A 27,213-nucleotide genomic window follows, 5' to 3' on the forward strand; every position below is an offset into this window, starting at 1 on the left:
TGCCAAGCGACTTTTATTAGCTTATTTTTGATGATTTGGTTTTTTATTTCTTTATTTATTTTTTCTTCGTAGTATTATTGTAAAATAATTTACCTTAAAAAACAAAAATAAAACAACAAAATTGTCGTAAATATAATGTTGTATATATAAAAAAAGGTTTACATGTTTAAAGCTATAAACGTGTCTAACAAAACCTACGTATTTTTGGTTTATCATTAAACCGTGCTGAACAGCTGTTAGTTCAGGCATAAGTTTGGAAAACTTATGACTGAACTAACTTAAGGCATTAAATAAAGTTTCCGTTTGGAAACTTTATTTAATGCCATAAGTCTGTTTTAAACTATAGAAAACACGAATTTAAAACCTCATAAAACACGAGTTTAAAATCTCAAAAACACGTATTTAAAACATAAAAAAACTCGTGTTTTAAACCTTAAAGAACACGTGTAAAAAACACGTGTAAAACTCCAGTTAATCTTCCCGTGAAATCCACGTGTTTTTAGTTTACGCCTGGATCGTAACAAACACGTGTTTATACGGGTTTTAATTCCGAGATTAAAACCAGATGTGCCGTCTGGGTATATATATATATATATATATATATATATATATATATATATATATATATATATATATATATATATATATATATATATATATACACATACACACAAACAAAACAAAAAAAGTTCAATATGTGCTAATGCATATCACTAGCCATAGTCTGCTTGATAATAGACCCTTACCTTTATCAGCAAAAAAAATATCATTTCTGCAATCAGATAGACTATGCAAGAAATTTTCTTGCTGGCTTCGGCTCATGCCATATTTTTTATAATGCTGACTCATTTTTGTATCTTCTCAAACAATTAAAAATTAAATTAACATTTACATAATAATTTTCAAATATAAACAATTGATTTACAGATAAGTAAAGTTACTTACGGACAGTATGTTGCAACAAAGTATTACTAGATTTTGCTGTCAATATTGGTAGAGAAAGTTTATTCGATGAAGCATAGGTAGTATATTGGTGCAGCCTCGCAGCTCGAAGACAAATTTAAACATTCAGGAAATAAATTTCCAGTTAAGGCTGATCGATATTTTTTCATATATTCTTTCTACTATGTTGAACTTGTTCTTTTCATTTTTGTTAAATAATTATTATTATTAGGTTATCCTATAGCATTTAGTACACACACATTTATATAGGAACAACACTAGTATTTTTCAAACATATAAAAATAATATTAATAGTAATAGTAATAACAATAATACTGTTAACACAAAAAATGTATTATATATATATATATATATATATATATATATATATATATATATATATATATATATATATATATATATATATATTCATCGCAGAAATAAACACACATATACAGATACAAATACACACAAATATACATACGCCGAAATAAACACACATATGTGTGTATATGTGTATATATTACGTATACATAACATATACATTTATTTATAAGTGTGTATGTATGTATATATGTATATATGTATATATATGTATATATATATATATATATATATATATTATATATATATATATATATATATATATATATATTTATATATATATATATATATGTATATATATATATTTATTTATACATACATACATAATATATAGACTTATACATACACACATATATACATATGAATACATAAATAAACAAATACATATTTTATGGAAATCAATATTTTTTGCTAATAGACACTCGATACTCAAAATGGCGAGGTCACTTGTTCGTTCTTGTCCCATAGTTGAGCGCAAAAAATTCTTGATGAGCTTCAATTTACTGAATGAACGCTCTCTTGAAGCCACTGTCACTGGAATTGAAGCAAAAATACGCAATGCAATTACTATATTTCTAAAGAGTTCTCCAAGCTTCATTTCAGAAATTTTGTCTAATAAGTCAAATGGGGCAAGAGTTTCCTTTCCAAAATTTGCAGTATGAATTTGTTTTATGTGAAGCAATTCTTCAGTCAGTTCATTTTCGGTCACATCACAAGAATATTTTTGCGAAAAATGTGAGCAAGCACTCTTGATTTCTGCTTCAGACAGTTTTTGATACTTCCACAAAAAAGAGAATATAGAAAGGATTTCTTGAATTGCTGTGAAACGTGCAGTAAGTCCACCCATTACAGAATCAAAAATGTGATAAAAAAACGTTCTCCGAAATGTTGCCTCCTCTCCTGATTCTGCTTCTGTTAATTCCGTAATTTGTTCATCACCTTTAATTTGCTTCCCAAAAAAACTTTTGCGTTTCACTTTTCTGTGGATCGGAAATTCAGAACTGATTTTTGCAACATCTGCAACTAACTTGGCTTCTTCTAAAATTGTAGGCCATTCCTCCCAAACAGATTTGAGTTGACTAATCAATGCTTCAATATTTTCCACCTCAATATCAGTAGTTGCATTTCTTGCCTGAATGACCTGGTTGCAGCGGTCAATCAATGTGAGAACTTTCAGCCAAATTCCAGACATGAGAACACATTTGAAGGAGCTCATATATTTTAGGGCACCTCTAATCTCAGTTTTTGCTTTAGGCGTGAGATTCAAGCACTTAACTTCTTTCAAAGATTCAATGATTTGGCTCAAGTGATTATAGAAAGGGCGAATGCTGTCAAGTCTCTCAGTCCATCGTGTTCCTGATTGTCCATGCAAAGACACACCGTGAAGTCTCTTTTGCAATATTTCCCAGCGTTGCGGACTAGCAGAAAAGATCGTATATACGGTTTGAACAGTTCCAAAGAAAGTCTCAGCATCTGTACAGCTTGAGGCAGCATTTTGTCCACACAAATTCAATGAATGACAACCACAGGGTGAGAATACAGACAATGGGTTCTTCTTTTGTAGGATTGCTTGAACACCCTTATATTTTCCTGACATGTTGACTCCATTGTCATAGCCTTGGCCACAGCAGTCTTCAAAACAAATTTTTAATGTTTCCAAAGTTTCCAGAATTAATTCCGCAATATCAGATCCAGTCTTATTGGCACAATCTGCAAAGATCAAAAACCGCTCTTCAATTAAAAATTTTCCAGGTTCTTTTTCATGTACATATCGAATGACAAACGAACTTTGTTCAGTATGGCTCACATCAGGAGTGGCATCAACCATAATTGAAAAATACTTTGCAGACTTGCACTCTTCTATAATTTGCCTGCGACCCTCAGCTGCACAAAGGCCAATGAATTCATTTTGAGAACGATTTGACAAGTAATGCGCCTGAAGACGTTGACCCTTGTCCTGTGATTGTTTAACTTTTATCACATGTTCCTTAAGAATTGGGTCATAATGCGAAATCAGTTCCAGCAATCCTAAGAAATTTCCATTATGAGAATCTCCAATTAGGTCAGATTTTCCACGAATAGCCAATCCACGTTCACCAAGAAACAGAATCACATCCAAGATTCGTTCCAAGATTTTTCTCCAGGTGTCAGCTTCATTGAGAATTTGGCGATTCATCAAATGTTCAATTGACTGATCAGTTTTCATTCGAGCTTCCAATTCACGCCACTGAATGTAGCATTGTTTATGGATTTTCCAATGCTCATGTTCAGGAATTCGACTGATGAGATTCTTCCACTTCTTTTCATATCCCCATCCTCCAATCATTGCAAGGGATGAAGTCATGTGTGGAAGTTGATTTCTAGGTAAAAATAATCGGCATGGAAAACAAAACAATGCTGTCTTTGCTAGGCTAAATACAAGCCAATCCCGCGAGAAGGATTCCCCATTCGGCATTCTGCTTTTCAAAACTAACATTGGAAATATGTGATTTCCATTATCTTTTGGCATATCCCGTGGGAAAGGAATGTGACCAGCCATGACAAACTTTTCCAGCTGAGAAGGGGAGAAATTTTCTGTTTCAAATTCACCAATGTCAAATGGCTGCAACAATGCTGGTCCATTACTGCTAGTGATACTTGTAGAAGTATTATCACTACCACTAATTTGACAGTCTTCAAAAGTGGCTAATTTCTCTATACTGCCAGCACTATTACCAGAAACAGATTTTTTTTTTTTTTTTTTTTTTTTTTTTGTTATTCACCTCCTCAAGGCCGAGAAGGCCACTACAGACGAGGAGGTTACTTAATAGTGGTTATAACCCTCTCTCAACTCTATAACTCCGAAACACGAACTTTGACGAACAAGGCCGCTGCGCGGAGAAAATTGGATAATATCCAATAATATCATAATATTGGATAGTATCCAATCATCTTTCTCCGCTGCGCGGAGAAAGATGATTGGATACTACCGTCATATTTTTGCTTCGTTGAGCTAGTGTAAAGGGCATCTGATGTTTTAGGAGTATTTGTAATTCCAACATCAAATAATGTTTGCCTTCCTTTTTGTAGAGCCGCTTTTTTTACTTTACTGATTTTTAACTTTGATGCACCAGATGGATACGTGCGTTTCATTTTTATTTTTTTAAATACTTTCGTCTAATAGATATATATACATATATACATATATATATATATATATATATATATATATATATATATATATATATATATATATATATTTATATACATAAATATATATATATATATATATATATATATATATATATATATACATATATATATATATATATATATATATATATATATATATATATATATATATATGTATATATATTTATATATATATAAGAACATATATTTGTATATACAAACATATGTATATATACATAATATACATATGTATATATATAAATGTATATATATAAATGTATATATATACATATGTTTGTATATATATATATATATATATATATATATTTATATATATATATATATATATATATATATATATATATATATATTTATATATATATATATATACACGATTAAATAATTAATACAAAATTTATATATATAATTAATCACAAAAATGAAAAAATTAAATTTATTTTTATTAATCTATAAATTAAATTGTACAATCAAGCAAATCGCCTGTAAAAAAACTAATCCAAATACGCCATTTTTAAAATAAGATTTAAACACATTATAACTTTTCCCGCTAAATTCAATATAAGCACGTAGATAAGATTTAAACAAAAGCTCTTCCGCAGGGATCTTCTATAAATTACGCAACGCTAAATTTATTTTTAAAAAAATTATTAGATCTCAAGCTCATTTTTGAGGCAATTTTCATTAAACTTAATGAGCTATTTTTATTTTTTATGTAAGTTAAAGCTCTTGATGGGGAAAAAGAGAAGGAAAAAAAAACCTGGAATGTTATTGCCGCTGTTGGGGGCCCCCATAGGGTCCGGGGCCCCGAGCAATTTGCTCGGGTGACTCACGCTCTGCACGCCCCTGCATATATATATATATACATGTATATATATATATATATATATATATATATATATATATATATATATATATATATATATATATATATATATATATATATATATATATATATATATATATATATATATATATATATATATATATATTTATATATATATATATACATGCTAATACTAAACAAAAACTGAATTTATTTAACATATAAATTTTCTCGACAAATGTTTTCCTGAATGTTCTTATTACACACTCTAAAACCTTCCGAATAATAAAAATGCAATAAATTTGAAAAATCGCGTGCTTTTAGTAATGGTTTCACATTCGTTGCGAAAACTTCTGATAATTTAATACTCTATTTTTGTAACTGAAAAACCACTTAAAAAAAAATCACTAAAAACTTAATATCAAAACTGGTTTTTTGGTAAAATGTAGTAGTTAATTTCACGGAATCAAAACCCTATTCTTGACACGTGTTATTTTTTGTGTTTTCGGGAGTTTTAAACACGCAACAGAAACCACGCGTAACTTTTAAACGAGTTGTGCCGTCTGGGAATATTTATAACTTAAAGTAAAATAATTATTACACTTAAGTAAGGTTAGTTAGCGTTTAATGCGCCTTTAACTTGTTTTCTAGACTAGAATTGCTTTAAAAAAAAGAAAATGGCAACTTATTTTTAATAAAGCTTATGATAGTTAATTGTTATTGCCTTATGACATTTTCTTCACAAGGGGTTTTATGCTTACTATGGCTTTCAACAAAATCTTTCTATACTTTTTTTAAACTTATCAAATTATCATTATTTATCAAATGGATAACATTTTGAATAAAAACACTTAAAAAACTTTTAAAAAATGGAATCTTTCAGAAAATTTTTGTACAGAAACTGCTGAAGAGAATGTTATTAAGTATGTTGCAAAAATCTTCTGTAATATATCTGCGCTTTATCAAGATAATATTTTGACCAATACCAAAGGAGTAATAAGAACATCCGCATTACATTATATAAATGGGACATGTGACATTAAAAAAAATAACGATTCTCGGAATTTCACACAGAAATGCAATCCAATTTTCAAATGACCTGAAGGAAAATAAAGAAGCAAAGGCAAACGACCAAGATCAACAGGTTTATAGTCAGCAACAGATTAATAGTCAGCATAAACCAAAACTAAAGTGTAATATATTACAGTTTATTTTTGGTTTATTAATAAAGCAAATAATAGATTTTTAAAACGTTCTAGGAAAAACAATTATAATCTATTTTAAATATGAGTTTAAATTTTATTTATAACTTTTGTTTTACTGTAAAACTGTAAAAAATTAAATAATAGAAAGAAAAAATTGTCTTAATGATTCTTAACGCGGTTTGAAAGTAACAATGCAAAACTTGAAATTACTATTGTGACGCAATTCAACCTTTAACGATATAAATATGTCAGCTAAACTAAGTTACTTAAAAATGCGTTAAGCGTTTTCGTTACGTGGTGAAACGTCGTAACAAAGGCCTATTTAATACATTGTGTCTGTACAATCATCGAATGGTGGCACATTTTATGCATAAAAGCATTTGTTGCATAAAGTTGTGTCAGTAATACATTCGGAGGCAGAAAGCATATTTTTCTTTCTTGTCTTTGGTTTCTTAAATTTATTAAGTTGTTTTTTTTCTGCTTTTCAAGCTTTACTTTTTTTGTCCTCAAATTTGTTGTTTTCATTTTTCCTATCGATTGCATCTTTTGTTTTTTGCATTATGGCTGCTTGTTGCTTTTCTTTCACATTGTTTTCATGCTCTTCTAGTCGCTTCTTGAAAGGTGATTAAGTAAGATTTTCAGCGGACTCAGCCTTTATTCTTCGCTGCCTTAATACAGCAATTTTTAGACACTGGAAAATCTTTTCCAAAATTTCAGGGGCAGAACTAAAGCCAAGACACTCATCAGCAACTTGCAATAATGGTGTTTTCTCAAGCAGTAGAACTACATCATTTAATTGTGTTATTTCTTTTGTAATAACACCCTTCAATTTTGCAGCGACATTTGTTGTGCTCAAAACAACTAGTGACTGTATTAGTGCAACAAGAGGTAAATCAGACAAAACAAGTGGTTGCTGACAGATTTCCAAAGGCTTAGCCTCATTAGTAAGCAAAGCTGCATCATAGGCTTCATCATTAAAAGTAAACTCATTTATTGGATATAAACCAGAGCATCTTAACCCAAAGATTGCTTTGTCAATGTTAGCAGTAAAGTTATGGACATTTGCAAAAATACCCACCATGTCAAAAAATGAAGTTCTACGCCTGTGATTGGATAACGTCCAACTCCTGTATTGTAGCTAACTTTTAATGGTTTAAAAAATGTACGATCTAAAGGTTGTATCTTGTGTGTACAATGAGGTGGAAGAGTTATGAGATGGACACCATTGTTGCGACATAAGTTAATGGCCTCAAGTGTTTTGTAAATATGATGACCATCAAGTAAAATTAATTACTCATTAATTTTAGATGCATTAGTCACAGCTACAAAATGTTTAAACATTTAATGAATAAAGATGAATCAGTCCGGACCACTGGAGTCTCCAATCAACCACTGGAGCTAACTCTAATAATTGAGCCTGGGGTGCATCAACAGCCAACCTATCTGTCATTTTCTTACGGTGAAACATAAACGATGATGGAACATAAGCACCACTGGCAATCATTGCACACACAACTGTTACAGTAGCACTTCTTTATCCACTAGTTATTTTTGAAACTTGTTGTTTGCCTTTGTTGCAGTTTTTTTTTCTGGCTTACGGACATAAGTGATTTCAGTTTCATCCATACTCCAAAGCTGTTTGTCTGAAAACTTACGTTCCTCAAACATGGATTTGTATATTAAAAAAAAATTGCATTAGTTTTGGCTTATTGAAGTAAGCAGCTCTGCTTACACTGGTGGCTTGTGGTGTTTGAATAGAAAGTTTTGCATTGCGAGACATGAATCCTCTTACCCAATCCGATCCGGCCATTTTTGACTTGTAATTGAAAGGATTATCAATGCCCATTTGTGTTGCAAGATCATATGCTACACGACGCACATCTATTGTTGTCAAGCCAAATAATGCTCATTCCATAATCTGAACTTGCATAACAATATTTAATTCAAATTCTTTACTAAAAACAGGAGATTTTCCACTCAGAGACAGACCACCAACTACCTTTACTTTTCCGTCACGATGACGTTGTAATGTTTTTTTGTTAATACTAAAGTCTGATGCAACATTTGTCAGACTGCAACCCATTTTCATAGTGTGTAATGCAGACTTTATTCTATCATTTGTTGCTTCTCTCTGTGTTTTTCGAACACAAATTCTCAACATTATTTATGTTTAAATATGTTATCTAAAGAAATATAAAAATCTTAAAATTTAGACTTAATTTATATACAAAAACAGATAAACATACAAATGCACATAATTGTGTATCGTTACTTAATACAATCTTATTAATACAAAGTTATAGATACATAAATAAAACTTTTTAATTTAGAAGTTAATTAAAAACATACTCAAGAATTATTAAGCTTAATAATACGATATTGACATCAACAAATAAAGCCCAAAACACGTAATAATTTTATATATACTTATAAATAATTTTTAATAAAAAAAAATTTATAATTTAAGTAGATGTTTCAAGTAGTTTTTCAAGTTAAATGGTATCTTTTACTTAAATGTAGTAATACAACTTTTCTTTTCTTAGCAACATCTTATACCTTTAACTAAATATATAAAACTATTTTAAAAAAATATTTACAAATATGTATAATGCATCTAAACATCCAAACCAACATATAATCAAAGTCGACAACTAAATATTTCAACGCTATTTGGTGACAACCTTGTTCTTTCAAAATGGCAGTGATCACGTAAAACCTCAAGCAAGAAAGCATCTTACCCCACGAAGCAAAGGGCATATTGCCTCATCTTTAATAAGTACAAATTTAATACAAATAAAACTAACTTTATCGCTCGGGTATTAAAATTTTTTTACTTTATATTATTGTTGGATAAATTCTCTGTAAAACAACAAATTTCTTACCTAAATCGCATGAATATTGACTGTCCAATAAAGATTTGGAATTAGAAGTAATTTACTAAAAAAATCCTATAAAAACTTATACATCGCATAAAACCTCAACTAATTGCAAAATTAAAAACATTTTTTGTTCCGTGATACTATCTCCGTGATACTATCTCCGTGATACTATCTCCGTGATACTATCTTAACTTTATAAATAAGCACAAAAGCACAAAGACTTCTTGCCCCACAGGTTATCTCGTCCCACCCTACCTTATATTCCTGATCCTTTAAGTCGATTAGATAAATGTAGTTCTTGTATTTTGTCTTTGTAATGTAGAATTTTAACAACAATTGTTCTAGTTTTATTTTCTTCTTTTTTTCCAACTGTGTGAACCGTCTCAATATCAACATTCTTAATATTAAATTTGTTTTCAAATAAAATTAAAAAGTTTTTTTTAGCTTCAACCCAGGCTTCTTAATCGTTTTCGAGATGCCCGTCGACGCGAAGATTGTTCCTTTTAAGTCTATCTTCTAGCTGTCGTAAATTAGTTTTTCCTCTTCATCTATACTTTTTTTGTTTTAAATTTTGTTTTCTAACTCGCATACCTTTTTTTCTTGGATATCTTGAGTAACTGTTAGGTTTTCTTTGATATCTTTATTTGTCTTTTCTAGGATTCTTACTCTATCGGTAATTAATTTAAGTTTAGTGTTTACCTTTTCGTTTTCTTTTTTTAAAGAGTCGCAAATTTGTTTCGATTTATGTATTTCATTATGTAGCTCATTTATTTTATCGCTAGTGATTTTTAGGTGATTACTGATGAGTTTAAAGATATGTCCCTGCTGTTTTGAAAACATTTCATGATAAATATCGCGAACAACATTTGTTGATATTTGTGTTTCTTCTGTATTCCCCGTTTTGTTAGATTTCTTTAGAACTTTGAGACAAATTCAAAATTAATTTTACTTGCATTTTCAGCAAACTCCATTGCTTGATAAATGTTTGATATAGGAGCTGGTAATGAGCTTGAGTTTTGCATTTTGAGAAAAGTTTCATTTATATATAAAAAAACATTATCTTTAATTGATGGAAAATACTATCGAAGAACATCTCCTTATTATAGGAGCAACAAATTTAAAAAATAGAGCTCGTGCTCCACCTGCTCAACCAACGGCCAGACGCTTTGATATTTTTAATATGCCCAACCATTGGATACAATGAAGCATACAAAAATAATGAAAAAAAATTTTTACGACCAAAGATTTCACGACGTCCCTCCATTTTTGATCAACCGATGTAGTGTTCAATGCGTTTTAGAACTTATTAGCAAAGTTATGGATAGAGACGAATGCATTTTTATTGTTGACAATTGTATTTGTCAAAATGACATGGATTCGTGGAGATCACTACTAGCTAAGCTTGCTATATCAGGCCGCTACATAAAGCATTCGTTGTGGCTATTAGCTCAAAGGCATACAAGGATACCTTGAGTTGTCCTCAGGTTATCAGCTAAGCTGTTCAATTCAACTGCATTGATATATTACATTTAAATAATTGGTTGAGCTTCAGAATGATTATAGAAAAAAATGGTCAACTTATAAGTAATATCCAAGTAGAACAGATAAAATAAAATTCTTTATTCTAAATTTACGCTGATGTTTTAATATAAATGCACTCTCTAATTCTAACAATAATAAATTCACTTTTTTTCGGTGTTCTTATCGTAAGCGTTGTTATTATATTTTTATTATTAAATTTATTTTGAGGAAGGCATTTTTTACATATATTAAAAGTTGTATGATAGAAGAAATTATGGGGGAGGAAAAAAACCTAGTTGAAAACCCAGTTGAAACAAAAGATAGCACTGTTAGATTGTTTAGATTAAAGCTAACAGCTTGTGTTTCAGGAGGAAACAGTTTAAAACTTCTTGGAAGAAGACTGGTCCACCAAGAGCTAAATAATATGACTGCTGATAAAGTAGTTTCAATATATAGCAAATACACAATCCGAATGGGTATAAGAATGGATACATAAGTTTCAAAAACGGCATAAATAACCAAAACAAAGCTTGTGAAAAAAATTTTCCCAATTGAGAATAAATAAGGTTTATGAGCTATTCTTGAACTTATAAACAATAACAGAAGAAACAATAATACTATTAAAAACAAATACAAACAGGACAAGTTGCTACTGCTTTACTCTCTGCACTAAGTAAGCAGAAAAAAAAGAATCTTGAAAATGCAAAAAGATGAAGTAAAGACAAAAGAAAAATTAGCTAAAAAATAAAATAAAAGTAAAACCTCTTCTATTTTTGAATTTAAAAATATTGTTCTTACTTATGGTGCTATAGGAGTAGAATCTATTGTAGTTTTTGTTGTGTATTTTATTTATGCAAAAAAAGAAGAGTCTAAAAATAATAAAAACAGAGCCAAAAAAACCCCCCAGATTAACCTGTAAAAGATTGCTGGAGTATTTTTAAAGCTTGTCTCATAGTAAGATATATATATATATATATATATATATATATATATATATATATATATATATATATATATATATATATATATATATATATATATATATATATATATATATATATATATATATATATATATATATATACAGTATCGGACAAAACGAGTGCGACCAAATAATGCTAATTTAGTTTCTTTATATAAAAGTGCTGCACTTCTTCAATTTAGAGAAATAACTATGTAACTTTTTAGAGATAAAGTTCTTCAAGTTTTATTCATCACAAAGTTCATTATTTGTACACGAAAATTAATAAGTTAATCAAAAGTATTAAAAAAAGTTGATTTCCTTCTGGACAAAACAAGTGCAACAATTTTTGCTTTGTTGTTGATCACAGGATTGCATCTTTGAGGCATAGATTCGATTAGGTGATCAATGAAACTTTGTAGAATCGCTGCCCAGGCCTTTTGGATTTGTTCAAACAGTTGATCCTTATTACGAACACCTTCACGATTAATTCTGCGGTTGACAATCTCCCACAGGTTTTCGATAGGGTTGAGATCCGGAGATTGAGGCGGCCAATCCATCACCGATAGGTGGTTGTCTTAAAATCACTGCTTGACTACTTTTGCAGTGTGTTTTGGATTGTTGTCTTGCTGAAAAACCCATTTTATTGGCATATTCCATTCAGCATGAGGTAACATAACATCTTTCAGGATATTATAATACATAAAACGGTCCATTATTCCATCTTTTCGATGTATTGAACCTAGACCGTTAGCAGAAAAACACCCCCAGACCATTACATTGTCTCCACCATGCTTCACGGTCTTATGGCAGTAACGTAAATCGAGGCGTTTTCCGGCCGGTTGACGTACACGGCAAATGCCATCGCTCCCAATGATGTTGAACATCGATTCATCACTGAACAGGACAGTTTGCCATTTCTGCACATTCCAGTCAATATGAGATGTAGCAAACAAGAGTCTTTTCTTCTGGTTTTTTAGTGAAATCAGCGGTTTTTTTGCAGGGCGCAAAACAACCGCTGGGTGAAAAGGGTGCTGTTGAAGCCGGATTGTTTTCGAGAAAACAATCCGGCTTCAACAGCACGTCGTCTGATTGTTCGGTCCGATACAGGCAGCTTTAATTGCTTTTGTATCTCGACTGATGATATCCAGGGATCCTTCTTGACGGATCTGACGATCATAGAATCCTCTCTAGAAGTGGTGGAACGCGGTCTTCCACCTTTGTTATCTGCTGCCAACTTTCCCGTAGAACGATATTTGGAACATAGTCTTGATAGGGTCCATTTTTTCACGCGATATTTATCACAAATACTTTTTTGTGACATTCCACTTACGTAATCACCAATAATTTTAATTCTTAGTTTCAATCCAAGACTGTCGGGAGCCATTTTTGCACTTGAAGTCATAAAAGTAATAAAAATAAATAATCACGCTTCTCAAGGCTTACCGTGTTACATTTACCTTGTGATGATACAATAATGCTTTGAGGAACACAACGTCTTGGTTGGATGTGGACTGTATTGATGTAATGAAACACTTGTTGTATTTTGCTTCTTGTATTGATGTTCTTCGATAAAACACTTCGATAAAACTCACTTCGATAAACTGTCTTGATAATACTGACTGATTGACTTTCACATACTGACTGAATTACATGTCGATTTACATGTCTCTTATATAGTAAAATGAACCTGTGTGAACCTGTTATGGAAAATTCTAAATGCTTCTTTTTGATGCTTCTGAATGTTTCTGGATGCTTCCAGATGCTTCTTCTGGAAACTTCTGGAAGCTTCTAAATGCTTCTGGAAACTTCTGGATACTTCCTTTAATTATTAAAAAACCTCCGTGACGTTGACATGGACCAGACTTAAGAAAATGAAACAAACCAAAAAAGTTGCACTTGTTTTGCCAACTTAAAATGAAGCTGCTAAGTAAGTTGAAATGGTTGTAATGAATGTCGGTTTAAATTTTGAGTTTCCCAAACTTGTTAGTACTCTTTTTTTCAATTTCAAAGCGTAAGGTCTTAAATCTTCTTCTTGGATTGCCTAGATATGTTGCTGTGTTGCTAGGTAAAATAACGCACTCAGTAAAACTAAAAGAAATGGTTGGAGAGTGTAGGCCGTCTTTCCAAATTATTCGCTTTAGACTAATCTCTGAATAAGTTAATGTCAATAACGGAATTGTTAATGTACATGTTACAGTAGAATTTATATTCCAATAAACTGTGATTTCGAGTCATCTTGTAGTTATTGAATACCAATGTCTAAATTATTCACTCAAAAAATCGTATCAACAATTTTGCAATACAGCCTGAAAAGTCAAACGCTAAAATAAACATCACAAAATTAGATATCCTAATAAATGGTTGACCTAACCGTTTTTACTTAAATGGGATGTTACCATACCACTTCTTCGAAGAAATGTTCCACAGCCTTGCTGGTTCGTGCCGTAACTCGAGCGATGAAATAAATATTTTAAATACTGAAGATATTTTTCAAGCTGTAACACCTTAAGGATTTTATGCAGACACCCAACTTTTTTTTGCCAATAAATTTTAGATCTGTCAGTGATCGGCATTTATCGGGAAGTGGTCACAAATAAAAAAACACAGGAGAGGTATCCAAATAAATATTTCCCGATCAGCTGGCACTGGGTCAGTAGACGTTATTATATTCCTTGTCATGTACGCTTTTGCTCAGTTCAAGCAAGGACGATTCCGTAATATTGCTTATTAATTTAATTAAAAATTTTTTTTTGCTATCATATTATTCGTTTTCATTTCTCCATAGAATAGCGGCTTGATAGTATTTAACCATGGAGGAAAATGTTTTTTGGGGGGTTAACAAAATGTTTTCTTAGAGAAAGTATCAAAAAAGCTCTAGGAGGAGGTTACAAAAAAATTTAAGTGGGCAAAGTGATCAAGTGGCGTCAAACTCCACTTTTATATTTTCTAAGATTTCTGCCGCTAATTTTATAATATTTATAAAAATGCTAACAACTCTAACTAAAGTAACACAAATTAAACAAGGGACACAAAAAATATTCCTAAAAAAGTTACACCCGACTCCATCTGTTATGAATAACAAAAACCGAGAAATTATTTATTTTAACAGAAAAAGAAAACGTAAATTTAAATTTTACTAAATAATACATTTTAATTATTATTTTTTTAAGTTTAAATGAAGAAACAAAAGTATAAAATCATCATCATTAGCATATAGTAAATTATTATCGTGAGAGTTATAAGTTATATCAAGTAACGTTTTTTTTAAATATTGCATACTATAATTCCGGATGGAATCGAATTGATTAGATCACCTTTTATATTTAATTATACTTTGAACAAATAAGCATATATATATATATATATATATATATATATATATATATATATATATATATATATATATATATATATATATATATATATATATATGTATATATATATATATATATATATATATATATATAATATATATAATATAAAATATACAAATAAGTATATATATATATATATATATATATATATATATATATATAAAATATTGTAATAACAAAATCTTTGCTTCCATAATTCTTGAAACTTTTTATAAAAAAAGTTTAACCCAATAATTTCATCTCTAAAGTTATAATTAATATTACTTACAATTTATAAAATATAAAAATTTTACAGCGATGAACAAAGAAATAAACAAACGTTTTTTACTTATTTGAAAACGCACTGTTCGAATGCTAATAAAAGTTAAGAATTTATATAAACGAACTAAATAGGAGTTCTCTAACTTTTAAAGAAAAACATTCGTCAATTATACTTTATTAACAGATAAACTTATATATTATTTAATAAATGATTATAATTTATAACATTAAAATTATATAAATCATAGATATTATTATATTGAAACTAAAATAATAATCAAATAATTAACCAACTCTGTTCTGTTGTTAGCTGTTTTTCGAAATTATTTAAACAGTTTGCGATATTATTTTTTGTTGACATTGTATCCGGATGGTAGATACCTAAAATTTCAGTTTGTATTTTATCAACAGAATAATAAATGTCTAAAGCTTCGTTATATTTTCCCATTTCGCTCAAACAGCTTGCAATATTACATTTTGTTCCCATAGTATCCGGATGGTTGATATCTAAAATTTCAGTTTGTATTTTATCAACAGAATAATAAATTTCTAAAGCTTCGTTATACTTTCCCATCTCGCTCAAACAGCTTGCAATATTACATTTTGTTCCCATAGTATCCGGATGGTTGATACCTAAAATTTCAGTTTGTATTTTATCAACAGAATAATAAATTTCTAAAGCTTCGTTATGTTTTCCCATTTGCTTTAAACAGTTTGCAATATTATTTTTTGTTGACATTGTATCCGGATGGTAGATACCTAAAATTTCAGTTTGTATTTTATCAACAGAATAATAAATGTCTAAAGCTTCGTTATATTTTCCCATTTCGCTCAAACAGCTTGCAATATTACATTTTGTTCCCATAGTATCCGGATGGTTGATACCTAAAATTTCAGTTTGTATTTTATCAACAGAATAATAAATTTCTAAAGCTTCGTTATATTTTCCCATTTTGCTCAAACAGGTTGCGATATTATTTTTTGTTGACATTGTATTCGGATGGTTGATACCTAAAATTTCAGTTTTTATTTTATCAACAGAATAATAAATTTCTAAAGCTTCGTTATGTTTTCCCATTTGCTTTAAACAGTTTGCAATATTATTTTTTGTTGACATTGTATCAGGATGGTAGATACCTAAAATTTCAGTTTGTATTTTATCAACAGAATAATAAATGTCTAAAGCTTCGTTATATTTTCCCATTTCGCTCAAACAGCTTGCAATATTACATTTTGTTCCCATAGTATCCGGATGGTTAATACCTAAAATTTCAGTTTGTATTTTATCAACAGAATAATAAATTTCTAAAGCTTCGTTATACTTTCCCATCTCGCTCAAACAGCTTGCAATATTACATTTTGTTCCCATAGTATCCGGATGGTTGATACCTAAAATTTCAGTTTGTATTTTATCAACAGAATAATAAATTTCTAAAGCTTCGTTATATTTTCCCATTTCGTTCAAACAGGTTGCGATATTATTTTTTGTTGACATTGTATTCGGATGGTTGATACCTAAAATTTCAGTTTTTATTTTATCAACAGAATAATAAATTTCTAAAGCTTCGTTATGTTTTCCCATTTGCTTTAAACAGATTGCGATATTATTTTTTGTTGACATTGTAGACGGATGGTTGATACCTAAAATTTCAGTTTGTATTTTATCAACAGAATAATAAATGTCTAAAGCTTCGTTATATTTTCCCATTTCGCTCAAACAGCTTGCAATATTACATTTTGTTCCCATAGTATCCGGATGGTTGATACCTAAAATTTCAGTTTGTATTTTATCAACAGAATAATAAATTTCTAAAGCTTCGTTATATTTTCCCATTTTGCTCAAACAGGTTGCGATATTATTTTTTGTTGACATTGTATTCGGATGGTTGATACCTAAAATTTCAGTTTTTATTTTATCAACAGAATAATAAATTTCTAAAGCTTCGTTATGTTTTCCCATTTGCTTTAAACAGTTTGCAATATTATTTTTTGTTGACATTGTATCAGGATGGTAGATACCTAAAATTTCAGTTTGTATTTTATCAACATAATAATAAATGTCTAAAGCTTCGTTATATTTTCCCATTTCGCTCAAACAGCTTGCAATATTACATTTTGTTCCCATAGTATCCGGATGGTTAATACCTAAAATTTCAGTTTGTATTTTATCAACAGAATAATAAATTTCTAAAGCTTCGTTATACTTTCCCATCTCGCTCAAACAGCTTGCAATATTACATTTTGTTCCCATAGTATCCGGATGGTTGATACCTAAAATTTCAGTTTGTATTTTATCAACAGAATAATAAATTTCTAAAGCTTCGTTATATTTTCCCATTTCGTTCAAACAGGTTGCGATATTATTTTTTGTTGACATTGTATTCGGATGGTTGATACCTAAAATTTCAGTTTTTATTTTATCAACAGAATAATAAATTTCTAAAGCTTCGTTATGTTTTCCCATTTGCTTTAAACAGTTTGCGATAATATTTTTTGTTGACATTGTATTCGGATGGTTGATACCTAAAATTTCAGTTTTTATTTTATCAACAGAATAATAAATTTCTAAAGCTTCGTTATGTTTTCCCATTTGCTTTAAACAGATTGCGATATTATTTTTTGTTGACATTGTAGACGGATGGTTGATACCTAAAATTTTAGTTTGTATTTTATCAAAAGAATAATAAATTTCTAAAGCTTCGTTATACTTTCCCATCTCGCTCAAACAGCTTGCAATATTACATTTTGTTACCATAGTATCCGGATGGTTGATACCTAAAATTTCAGTTTGTATTTTATCAACAGAATAATAAATTTCTAAAGCTTCATTATATTTTCCCATTTCACTCAAACAGGTTGCGATATTATTTTTTGTTGACATTGTATTCGGATGGTTGATACCTAAAATTTCAGTTTTTATTTTATCAACAGAATAATAAATTTCTAAAGCTTCGTTATGTTTTCCCATTTGCTTTAAACAGTTTGCGAAATTATTTTTTGTTGACATTGTAGACGGATGGTTGATACCTAAAATTTCAGTTTGTATTTTATCAACAGAATAATAAATGTCTAAAGCTTCGTTATATTTTCCCATTTCGCTCAAACAGCTTGCAATATTACATTTTGTTCCCATAGTATCCGGATGGTTGATACCTAAAATTTCAGTTTGTATTTTATCAACAGAATAATAAATTTCTAAAGCTTCGTTATTTTTTCCCATTTCGCTCAAACAGGTTGCGATATTATTTTTTGTTGACATTGTAGACGGATGGTTGATACCTAAAATTTCAGTTTTTATTTTATCAACAGAATAATAAATTTCTAAAGCTTCGTTATATTTTCCCATTTCGTTCAAACAGGTTGCGATATTATTTTTTGTTGACATTGTAGACGGATGGTTGATACCTAAAATTTCAGTTTTTATTTTATCAACAGAATAATAAATTTCTAAAGCTTCGTTATATTTTCCCATTTCGTTCAAACAGGTTGCGATATTATTTTTTGTTGACATTGTAGACGGATGGTTGATACCTAAAATTTCAGTTTTTATTTTATCAACAAAATAATAAATTTCTAAAGCTTCGTTAGATTTTCCCATATTGTACAAACAGATTGCGATATTAAATTTTGTTTCAAACGTGAATTCATTATCTTTGCCATAAGCCTCTGTATTAAAATTTTGAATTACTGTTAATATTTCGATTGCTTCTTCAAATAAACCTTTACTTGATAATAATATTTGAATAGAAGTAGTCATATGATAGAAGGTTTCCGATACTTTTTTTCCATTATTACGAAACATGTAGATAAAATGAAAAACAAAATGATTTCCGTAATCCACGTGATCTTTTACTTTATTCAATTCAACTTTAAAATAATTTTCGATTAACTCAAGATATGTATTTGTTGTTGAATTTCTCTTTTGAAAACTTTTACATGTTAACTGTGTAAGTTCGTGTATCGAATATTTTTTATCTTCAAAACAGTTTAGTAAAGAATAACTTATTAGTAATCCAATGGTTTCATCTATTAAAGATTCATCATTTATTTCCATGTGATTTGATATTTGGATTATAAATTGTTGACTGATGTTTTGACCGTCGCAATGAGATAAACAGTTTAGTAATTTAAATAGAAAAGGTTTATTTTTTTCTAATTTTATTAAAACTAAGTTAATTGCTTTTATTGCAGACTTAGATTCTTCTTCAGTTGGAAAGTTATTATTGTCTAATATTTCTGATGGTTTTGATCTATATCGATCTATATATTTTTCTATCGAAATTTTATGTATATTTATATATTTTATTGCCTGAGTAATTGCAAACGGATGATAACCAAGTTCTTTAATTAGGTTTCTTATGTTTTCATCTGTGTTTTCTTTAATATCATTTTGAACATAAGAAAATGCTTCTTCAGAAGAAAAAACATCAACTAGCATTTTATTTACATTATTCGACCACGTTCTCCATTGGGTGGTAATCAACGTGAATGAATTCGGTTTTCTTGAAATGTACATTGATAAATTTTTAACACTTTCATCGTCGACATTGTCAAAAATATACAAAGTCTTTTCATTTTTATAATAGTTGTGAATTTTTTCAACAATCACTTTTATATTAAAATATTCACCTTTCGAATCATGAACTTCAAATCCTAATATTTGACATTGGTTTCTCATTGAAGTTTGTAACACTCCAAATGCTGCGTCAATCCAAACAAAGTTTTTATAGAAGTTATAAGACATTTCACAATATTTTCTGGCAATATGTGTCTTTCCGACGCCCGACATTCCAAATAATACTAAAGTTGACTTATTTGCATCTTGTAAAAAACATTGTTGAATTTCACAAAGTAGTTTTTCGCGTGAAAATAAATTTTCTGATAAAGGTTGAAAACCTAAAAATATACGTATGATTAGATCTATTATAATTACTTATTATCTCAATTAAAATAAGTTTAATATCGTTTATTTACTAAAATGTTTCAATTTTTAGAAATTCTTCTATTTTTTCAAATACAGCGCGTTATTATTAGCGTAATATGTCGAACTCAAAAAAGTCTTTAAAAATATAAAATAATAATAGTTTTAAAAAAAAAATTTGAAAAAGTTTCATTTTATGCTATAACTATTTTACAAATTTTAAAAAGTTTTCGTAAAAAAAACTCAATGTACTTTGTAAGCTTAACATTTTGAAAAAACGTCAAGCAATTATTGTTACTCTAGAGAATACACGTAAAAATACAATTTAATTTGCACTAAATTTAAATTTCTGAGTTCTAAACTGAGTTTTTAAGTTTAGATTTCGGATCATGAGAAAAATATTTTTTAAAGCATGTGTTTTACCAACCCCTAGTGTAAATGTTTAAGTTTCATATAATTATCATTTTTTTAATGTATATAGATTATTTATATATATAGATATTATTATTTTTTGGTTTCGAATTCTAAAAATTGCATAATTTATTTAGTTAATAAATGTAATATATATACAGTTTACTCTGGTTATGAGTTTAATTTAAAAATTTTTAGTAAACATTCTGTGAAACTTTAGCTAAAGTACAGAAAAATGATTTCTCGATACACCTTCAGACCATTGTATACTTTTGTACTCTGTATCATTGCATACTATTAAACTCTTGGAAATTGAAGTGCAGATAACTTATGCACTAGAACTGCCAATTCGTTTTACTCTGAGGCTCTAAATAAGAAAATTTGCAAATCTAGATTAAACCATATAGCCTTCATTTCTAAATGAAATGTCAAGATGTACTAGTACGTATTTCCTATAGTCATAAGTGATCATGTACCCAGTAAACATTCTCCGTTGATTTGATGTTAAAGTTAGGTCGATTTTTTGAGAAACACTTAGAAACACCTAGAAAGAGAATAATTAATTAACCTGATTTAAACCTCATTTGAAAGTTGATAAATGCCTTAATATTGTTGCTTATTTTAAGACTAATTTTCCCCCTGTTCTCAACATTAAAATTAGGTCATTATATTTATATTACTTCTTAGACGTTGTTTTAATATGTTTTGAACATTTTGCTAACGTTATGATTATTTTTCAACAAGATATTAACTTTGGAAACTTTTAACTTTGTAAACAATTACTAGACCAACATTTAGAGGTTTGACAATAAATATTGTTTGCAGGGTGGAATTAAAGTGTAGCAAGTGTAACATTTGGTTGAGTCAACATATTTCAATTTACTATTATTATTAGTATTATCATTATTATTATTATTATTATTATTATTATTATTATTATTATTATTATTATTATTTTACATATAATTTTTATGCAAAGTGGAAGAGTAATTTAAATAAGAAACTGCTTTAAGTCTAGCCGGGGTGTTTAAAAACGCAGCTCAGTTGACTATGTTACTGGATTATTTGAGTGAAGTATTTTATTTTTTGAAAAGATAAAATTTTTCACGTAGAATGTAATCTTGTATGCTTTATGTATGCTTTACTCAAAAACCCAAGTTTGGGTCTGACTCATTAGCGCAAAAGTTATTTACGACTGTCACAAACTTCGAAGTTTATTTTTTAAAGATATTTCTAAGGCGTATTTTGAAACTTTTAATGCGTAACTTAAGTTTGACTGAAAGATAAAAAAAATGGAAAATCATGTATAGAAATTATAGCAAAAGGCCTTTTACCATATTTATGAAAATATTGTAAAAGGCCTGGTAAAAAAAACTGTAAACTTAACCTGGAAAAACTTTAATCATTTTATCTACTTAGATCTATTATTTTAGTCTTTTAATTAATGAGTTCTCAAAGTCATCATGCAACATCATGTGACATCATGTGACATCATGCAAGAACCTGTAGCAGGAGTAGCAAAAGAAAAAAATATGTTTTCTAGAATTTTTAATCTTGTTTTACATACCTTTTTTAATGAATACAATGAATGCAATGTTCCATCAATCATTATAAGAAGAAAAAAAGGATAATCTTTTAATCAAGAAACTGCCTGTCAGATAATAGCTTTCTTAAATTTTTTGACTATTTCAAACCCAGTGGGTGAGGATGTGTTTTTCATTTTAAGTAATGCTCAATGATTTGCTCAGTTAACAAAACTTCTTATTTTATAAACAAAGATCAGGGTTTAAAATACCTTAAATTGTTATAATTTTTTTTTTAATGCGACGGTGCAAAAGACTGGCGAAGTTTTTATTAAAATAAAAATTAGCCCGTCTTTTGCACCTTCGCACCATTTTTTTATAAAGGTCAAATTTTGACCTTAATAAAAAATGACGTGGTTTAAAATTAACTCAATAAATAATCTCATATCTCTAGAATTCTCAGATTATTTTTGCGCAACTAGATTTTTGAACTTTGGAAGTTTAGAATATATATATATATATATATATATATATATATATATATATATATATATATATATATATATATGTTTAATATATTTCTGATTAGTCTTTGTTGATAAAATACAGTGTTAAGCATGACATTTCTGCAAAGAAAAGATTTTCTCATTTGATTTTTATTCGGTGCTTGAAATTGGTCAAAAGAGTATTTTACCTCTAAAACAATTAAAGATCAAAATGAGGATAATATTATTTATAAGCATGGGAGAAAAATCTGTGATATTAGCATATGTGCGACAGTGGCATTTGAAGAAATTGGCAAAGGTCTAACCAGCATAAGAACATTTTGCAGCGTTATTAAAATGCCACCATTAATGAATTTAACTTCATGCAATCGTATTACAGCTAATTCCCAAGTGGCATATGTAAAAGCTGCCCAGAGTTCAATGTTAATGGCATCACAAGAATGCATAGTAAACAATATTCAAATTGATTTGCCCATGTTTGTGAAAGACAAGACAGTACAGTAAGGAATGTAACTGTCAGTGTAGACGGTACATGGCAGAAATGCGGATAATTATCCGTGAATGATGTGGTGACTGTTGTTGCTAACCATAAATGTGTTGATACCTAACACTGTTCAAAAACTATATAGGATGCAAGTTCTGGGAGTCAAAAATAAAAATCTCTAGCCTATAATAATTGGCATGCTTTACATAGCTTTAACATTATCCATAAAGAAAGTGCTGGAGCAATGGAATCAGCTGGTGCACTTACAATGTTTAAACATTCTGTCAGAATAAACAGGTTACGATACACAAAATACTAAGGTGATGGTGATAGTAAATTATTTAAAAATATATTTAATGCAGATTCTTATCCTGTATATAAAATTGTAAAGAGTGAGTGTGTGGAACATGTTTAGAAAAGTGGGTCACAATTGAGAGCACTAAAAGTTACAAGGGAAAACTATTAAGTAACAGTAAGCGACTAACTGATAAGGGAAGAAAGACTGATAAAGTCATGAACACGCTTCAGAATTATTATGGCATGGCTATTCGTCAAAATAAAGGTGATATATATATGGCGTCAAAAAGAATGTTGCTGCACTCATACATCATTGTTCAGCAAACGATGATCTTGAAGACGGTCATAAATTTTGCCCTCGTACCATTGAATCTTGGTGAAAGTACCAATTGGATAAATTAAACAATACTTCTAAATGCAAAGACATTTTATTTTAACCAAATTGAACCAATATTTTTTTCTTCTCGGAAAGATCTTGACTCAGACTCAAATTGTTACCGGGTTTTGCATCCATTTAAAACAAACATGACGTCCATTTAAAACAACCATGACATTCATTTAAAACATTGTGACAATCAATTAAAACAATCGTGATTTCCAATTAAAACATTTAACGCATGCGCAATCTAAACATTCTATATTATAAAAGAGGTAATTCTATATAATAAAAGAGGTTTTATTTATATATTTATTTATTAAATATTATATAAATTTTTTTTTATTATTATTGTTATAATTTATTTTAATATAACGGAATTTATTTTAATTTAAAATGGATGCCATATTTGTTTTACTTTTTTCCATTTAATATTTCTTGGCTCGTATATTTGCTGTACACCATTGCCCTATTCTTATTTTATAGAATACATATCTGTCAACATCAAGCCTCTCGGTTTATTTTGTAAGTAAGGCATACACACATACAGGGTTTTGCATCCATTTAAAGCAATTATGACAACCATTTAAAACTAAAATAAATTCAATTAAATTAAAGTAAATTAATATGATGTTAATCAAAAATAAATTTATATAATATTTAATAAATAAATATGCAAACAAAACCTTTTTTTTGAGTAATATAGAATGTTGAGGTTGCGCATACGTTAAATGTTTTGATTGAAAATCACGATTGTTTTAATTGATTGTTACGATATTTTAAATTAATGTCATGGTTGTTTTAAATGAATGTCATAGTTGTTTTAAATGAATGCGAAACCCGGTAATGAAACGTTGAACATTATTATTTTGGTCTAAATATAATTAAGACTGCTGTAGCATTAGCAGTATTGTTATTAAACAATGGATCAAATGGTATTTTGGAAGTTTGTAAAAACTTAATTATTGATTCTCATATAGTTTAATTACAAAGTTTAACTCAAAAAGACAAATTGCGTATTAATCAAGTAAATAAAAAGTCAAGTGATTCAGGAAAAAGACAAAGAAAAAAGTCAAGAGCCAACAGAAAACGGTTTGATGATAAGACTAATAAAAAAGAGGGTGACATTTATGAAAAAAGAGAGTTATGAATAATTTTTATATACTATTTATATGACATTTTTCTTTATTTACTGCTTTTACAAATTGTCTTATTTTTTTTCTGTTGAAGGTTGTGAATTATGTTTTAATTGTTTTAAAATTTGTTTTAAAATTGTTTTAAAATTGTTTTAAAATTTTATTGTTTTAAAATTTTTTTATTTGTTTTAAAAATTGTTTTAAAATTTTGCACAACTGCTCCTAAGTAATCATTGTTTAAGTTCTGACATTTAAAAGAAATTTTAACTTTTATTACTGTTTTTAAAGTTTGCCCTATTATTTACAAATAAATTAAAAATCAAAAATGTCTCAAAGCAATATCGGTAAAATATTTATGATATATCTTTTTAAATGCCAGAACGTGCTACTTAATTTTACCATTACAAGTACCAACTTTGAGTTTTTAGGTATTCTTTGTTTTAAAGTTATTCTTGATAGTAATTACCCCCTTTTTTGCCCAAAAATTACTAATTATGAAAATACTTTTTTTTTTAATATATATAAACAAAAGATTTTTTTTTGTTTTTTTTTTTGAATACCATACCAAAAAAGTATAACTTTAAATCATATTACTGAATTTTTTTTTTTTAATGTACCACCTTAAATAAATGTAATATTAATTTTGTATTATTATAAAATACTTTTTTCCATTAAAAACAAATATTATGGAATATATTTTTGTTTTTTTGCTTGTTTACAAAAACAAACAAGATTTGTGAATGAAAATAATGACGATTTTATCATCAGAACATTTTACAAGTTTAAAACTTTTTTACACGTTCCTTAATTTTACAAGACATAAAAAGAACTTTCGCGCTATAAAAAAATTTATATATATATATATAAAAATTTATCTATAAACTAAATATATAAATCTAAAGAAGATCCAAAATGTAATAAAAATACTTATGTAATAAACTTATATGTAATAAAAAAAGTCAGATCTTATTGTCAGAATCAATGTATGAGCAAATATTATGTAAATGCAATATATAAATACATATATACAAAGTAAATATATGTCTTTATAATAAGAAATACAATAAAAGTATTGCAATAAAAAAGACAAATACGTGTTTATTACGAAAAGTATTTAAATATATGGTCAAAATCTTATTTTTATTTATTTATAAACATTTTTATTTTACGTAATGAAATTTTACATAGGTTTTCATATAATAAAAGTATAAGAAAAAACGAAATTTATTTGCTTTAAACCAGAGATTAAAATTTTTGAGTTTGAAGTTCTTAGTTTTAAACAGAGTATTTTGATTGGAGTGATTGAACAACAAGTTTGTATCCAGAGCCGGCAAATTTGGATCTATTGTTCACAGTTAGCAAATGTCAGCTACCAAGGATTTTTTTTTTTCGGTCATAGTCAGGAAAAAAGTTTTTTTCGGGCTTGGTTGGCAAAAAACAAATGCGTCACCCCCTCTACCTTTAAAATATCTTTGGGACGCCCCTGTTAGTATCGTCAGTATACATTATAGAATATATTTTAGGGGAAGATGTGAGAATGTGCTACGAGATGGAAATCTTAAGAAAACTATTTTTTATTATTATCATTTATTTCGTCATCTATAAAATGTTATCTATAAATTTAAACAAATGTATATAATTACAAGCTGACTGGGGTAAGTAGAAATCAAAATGTTTTATCATCAAGCCGCTTTGTAAAATCTTCCAATATTATATAAAAGAGTGAAATTAGTAAGTTTTAAAAAAAATAAAAATTTAAAGGTTTAAAAAGAATTTAAAGTTAAAAGAAAGAAAAAAAAAAAATTAAAGAAAATAAAAAAAAAAATAATAAAAATAACATATAAAAAATTACAGATCAGTACATTATATCGGTAAATATGTGTAAACATATTCAATACAATATTAAAAATCTTCTTCTATCGATGAACTTTTTGACAAAGTCAACCTTGAGCTTCAACAACTTAAAACTTGGTTCAGTGCTTATAAGTTATCAATAAACATACAAAAAACTAAA

The 27,213-nt window shown here is 28.4% G+C and overlaps 2 protein-coding genes across 5 annotated transcripts in view; both read right to left on the bottom strand.

Annotated features, from left to right (window-relative positions):
- Positions 1-89: 89 nt before the first annotated feature.
- LOC136074683 (zinc finger MYM-type protein 1-like) lies at positions 90-4,458 on the bottom strand. The gene is made up of 3 exons (XM_065787023.1): positions 4,310-4,458; positions 1,749-4,034; positions 90-93 (listed from the first exon to the last, which is right to left on the bottom strand). Exons 1-3 carry the CDS (start codon positions 4,456-4,458, stop codon positions 90-92), a joined length of 2,439 nt encoding a protein of 812 aa, XP_065643095.1.
- An 11,254-nt stretch (positions 4,459-15,712) lies between these two features.
- LOC136075562 (uncharacterized) overlaps positions 15,713-27,213 on the bottom strand; it is a 38,086-nt gene continuing 26,585 nt past the window's right edge. For all 4 annotated transcript variants that reach the window (XM_065789073.1, XM_065789070.1, XM_065789071.1 and 1 more), the window contains exon 4: positions 15,713-20,441. In XM_065789073.1, the coding sequence (XP_065645145.1) occupies positions 15,823-20,334 (4,512 nt within the window). In that variant the 5' untranslated portion in view covers positions 20,335-20,441 and the 3' untranslated portion in view covers positions 15,713-15,822. The remainder of the gene's footprint in view (positions 20,442-27,213) is intronic.

Source organism: Hydra vulgaris, chromosome 01 (assembly GCF_038396675.1).
Source record: "Hydra vulgaris chromosome 01, alternate assembly HydraT2T_AEP".
Classification (NCBI taxonomy): domain Eukaryota; kingdom Metazoa; phylum Cnidaria; class Hydrozoa; order Anthoathecata; family Hydridae; genus Hydra; species Hydra vulgaris.

What these genes read in the sequence shown, in the direction of transcription:
- LOC136074683 (XM_065787023.1), bottom strand. Translation starts at nt 4,458, where the DNA reads ATGAAACGCACGTATCCATCTGGTGCATCAAAGTTAAAAATCAGTAAA. An exon ending in CTTTACACTAGCTCAACGAA is followed by an intron (nt 4,035 to 4,309) that starts GCAAAAATATGA and finishes TTCTGGTAATAG; the next exon opens with TGCTGGCAGTATAGAGAAAT.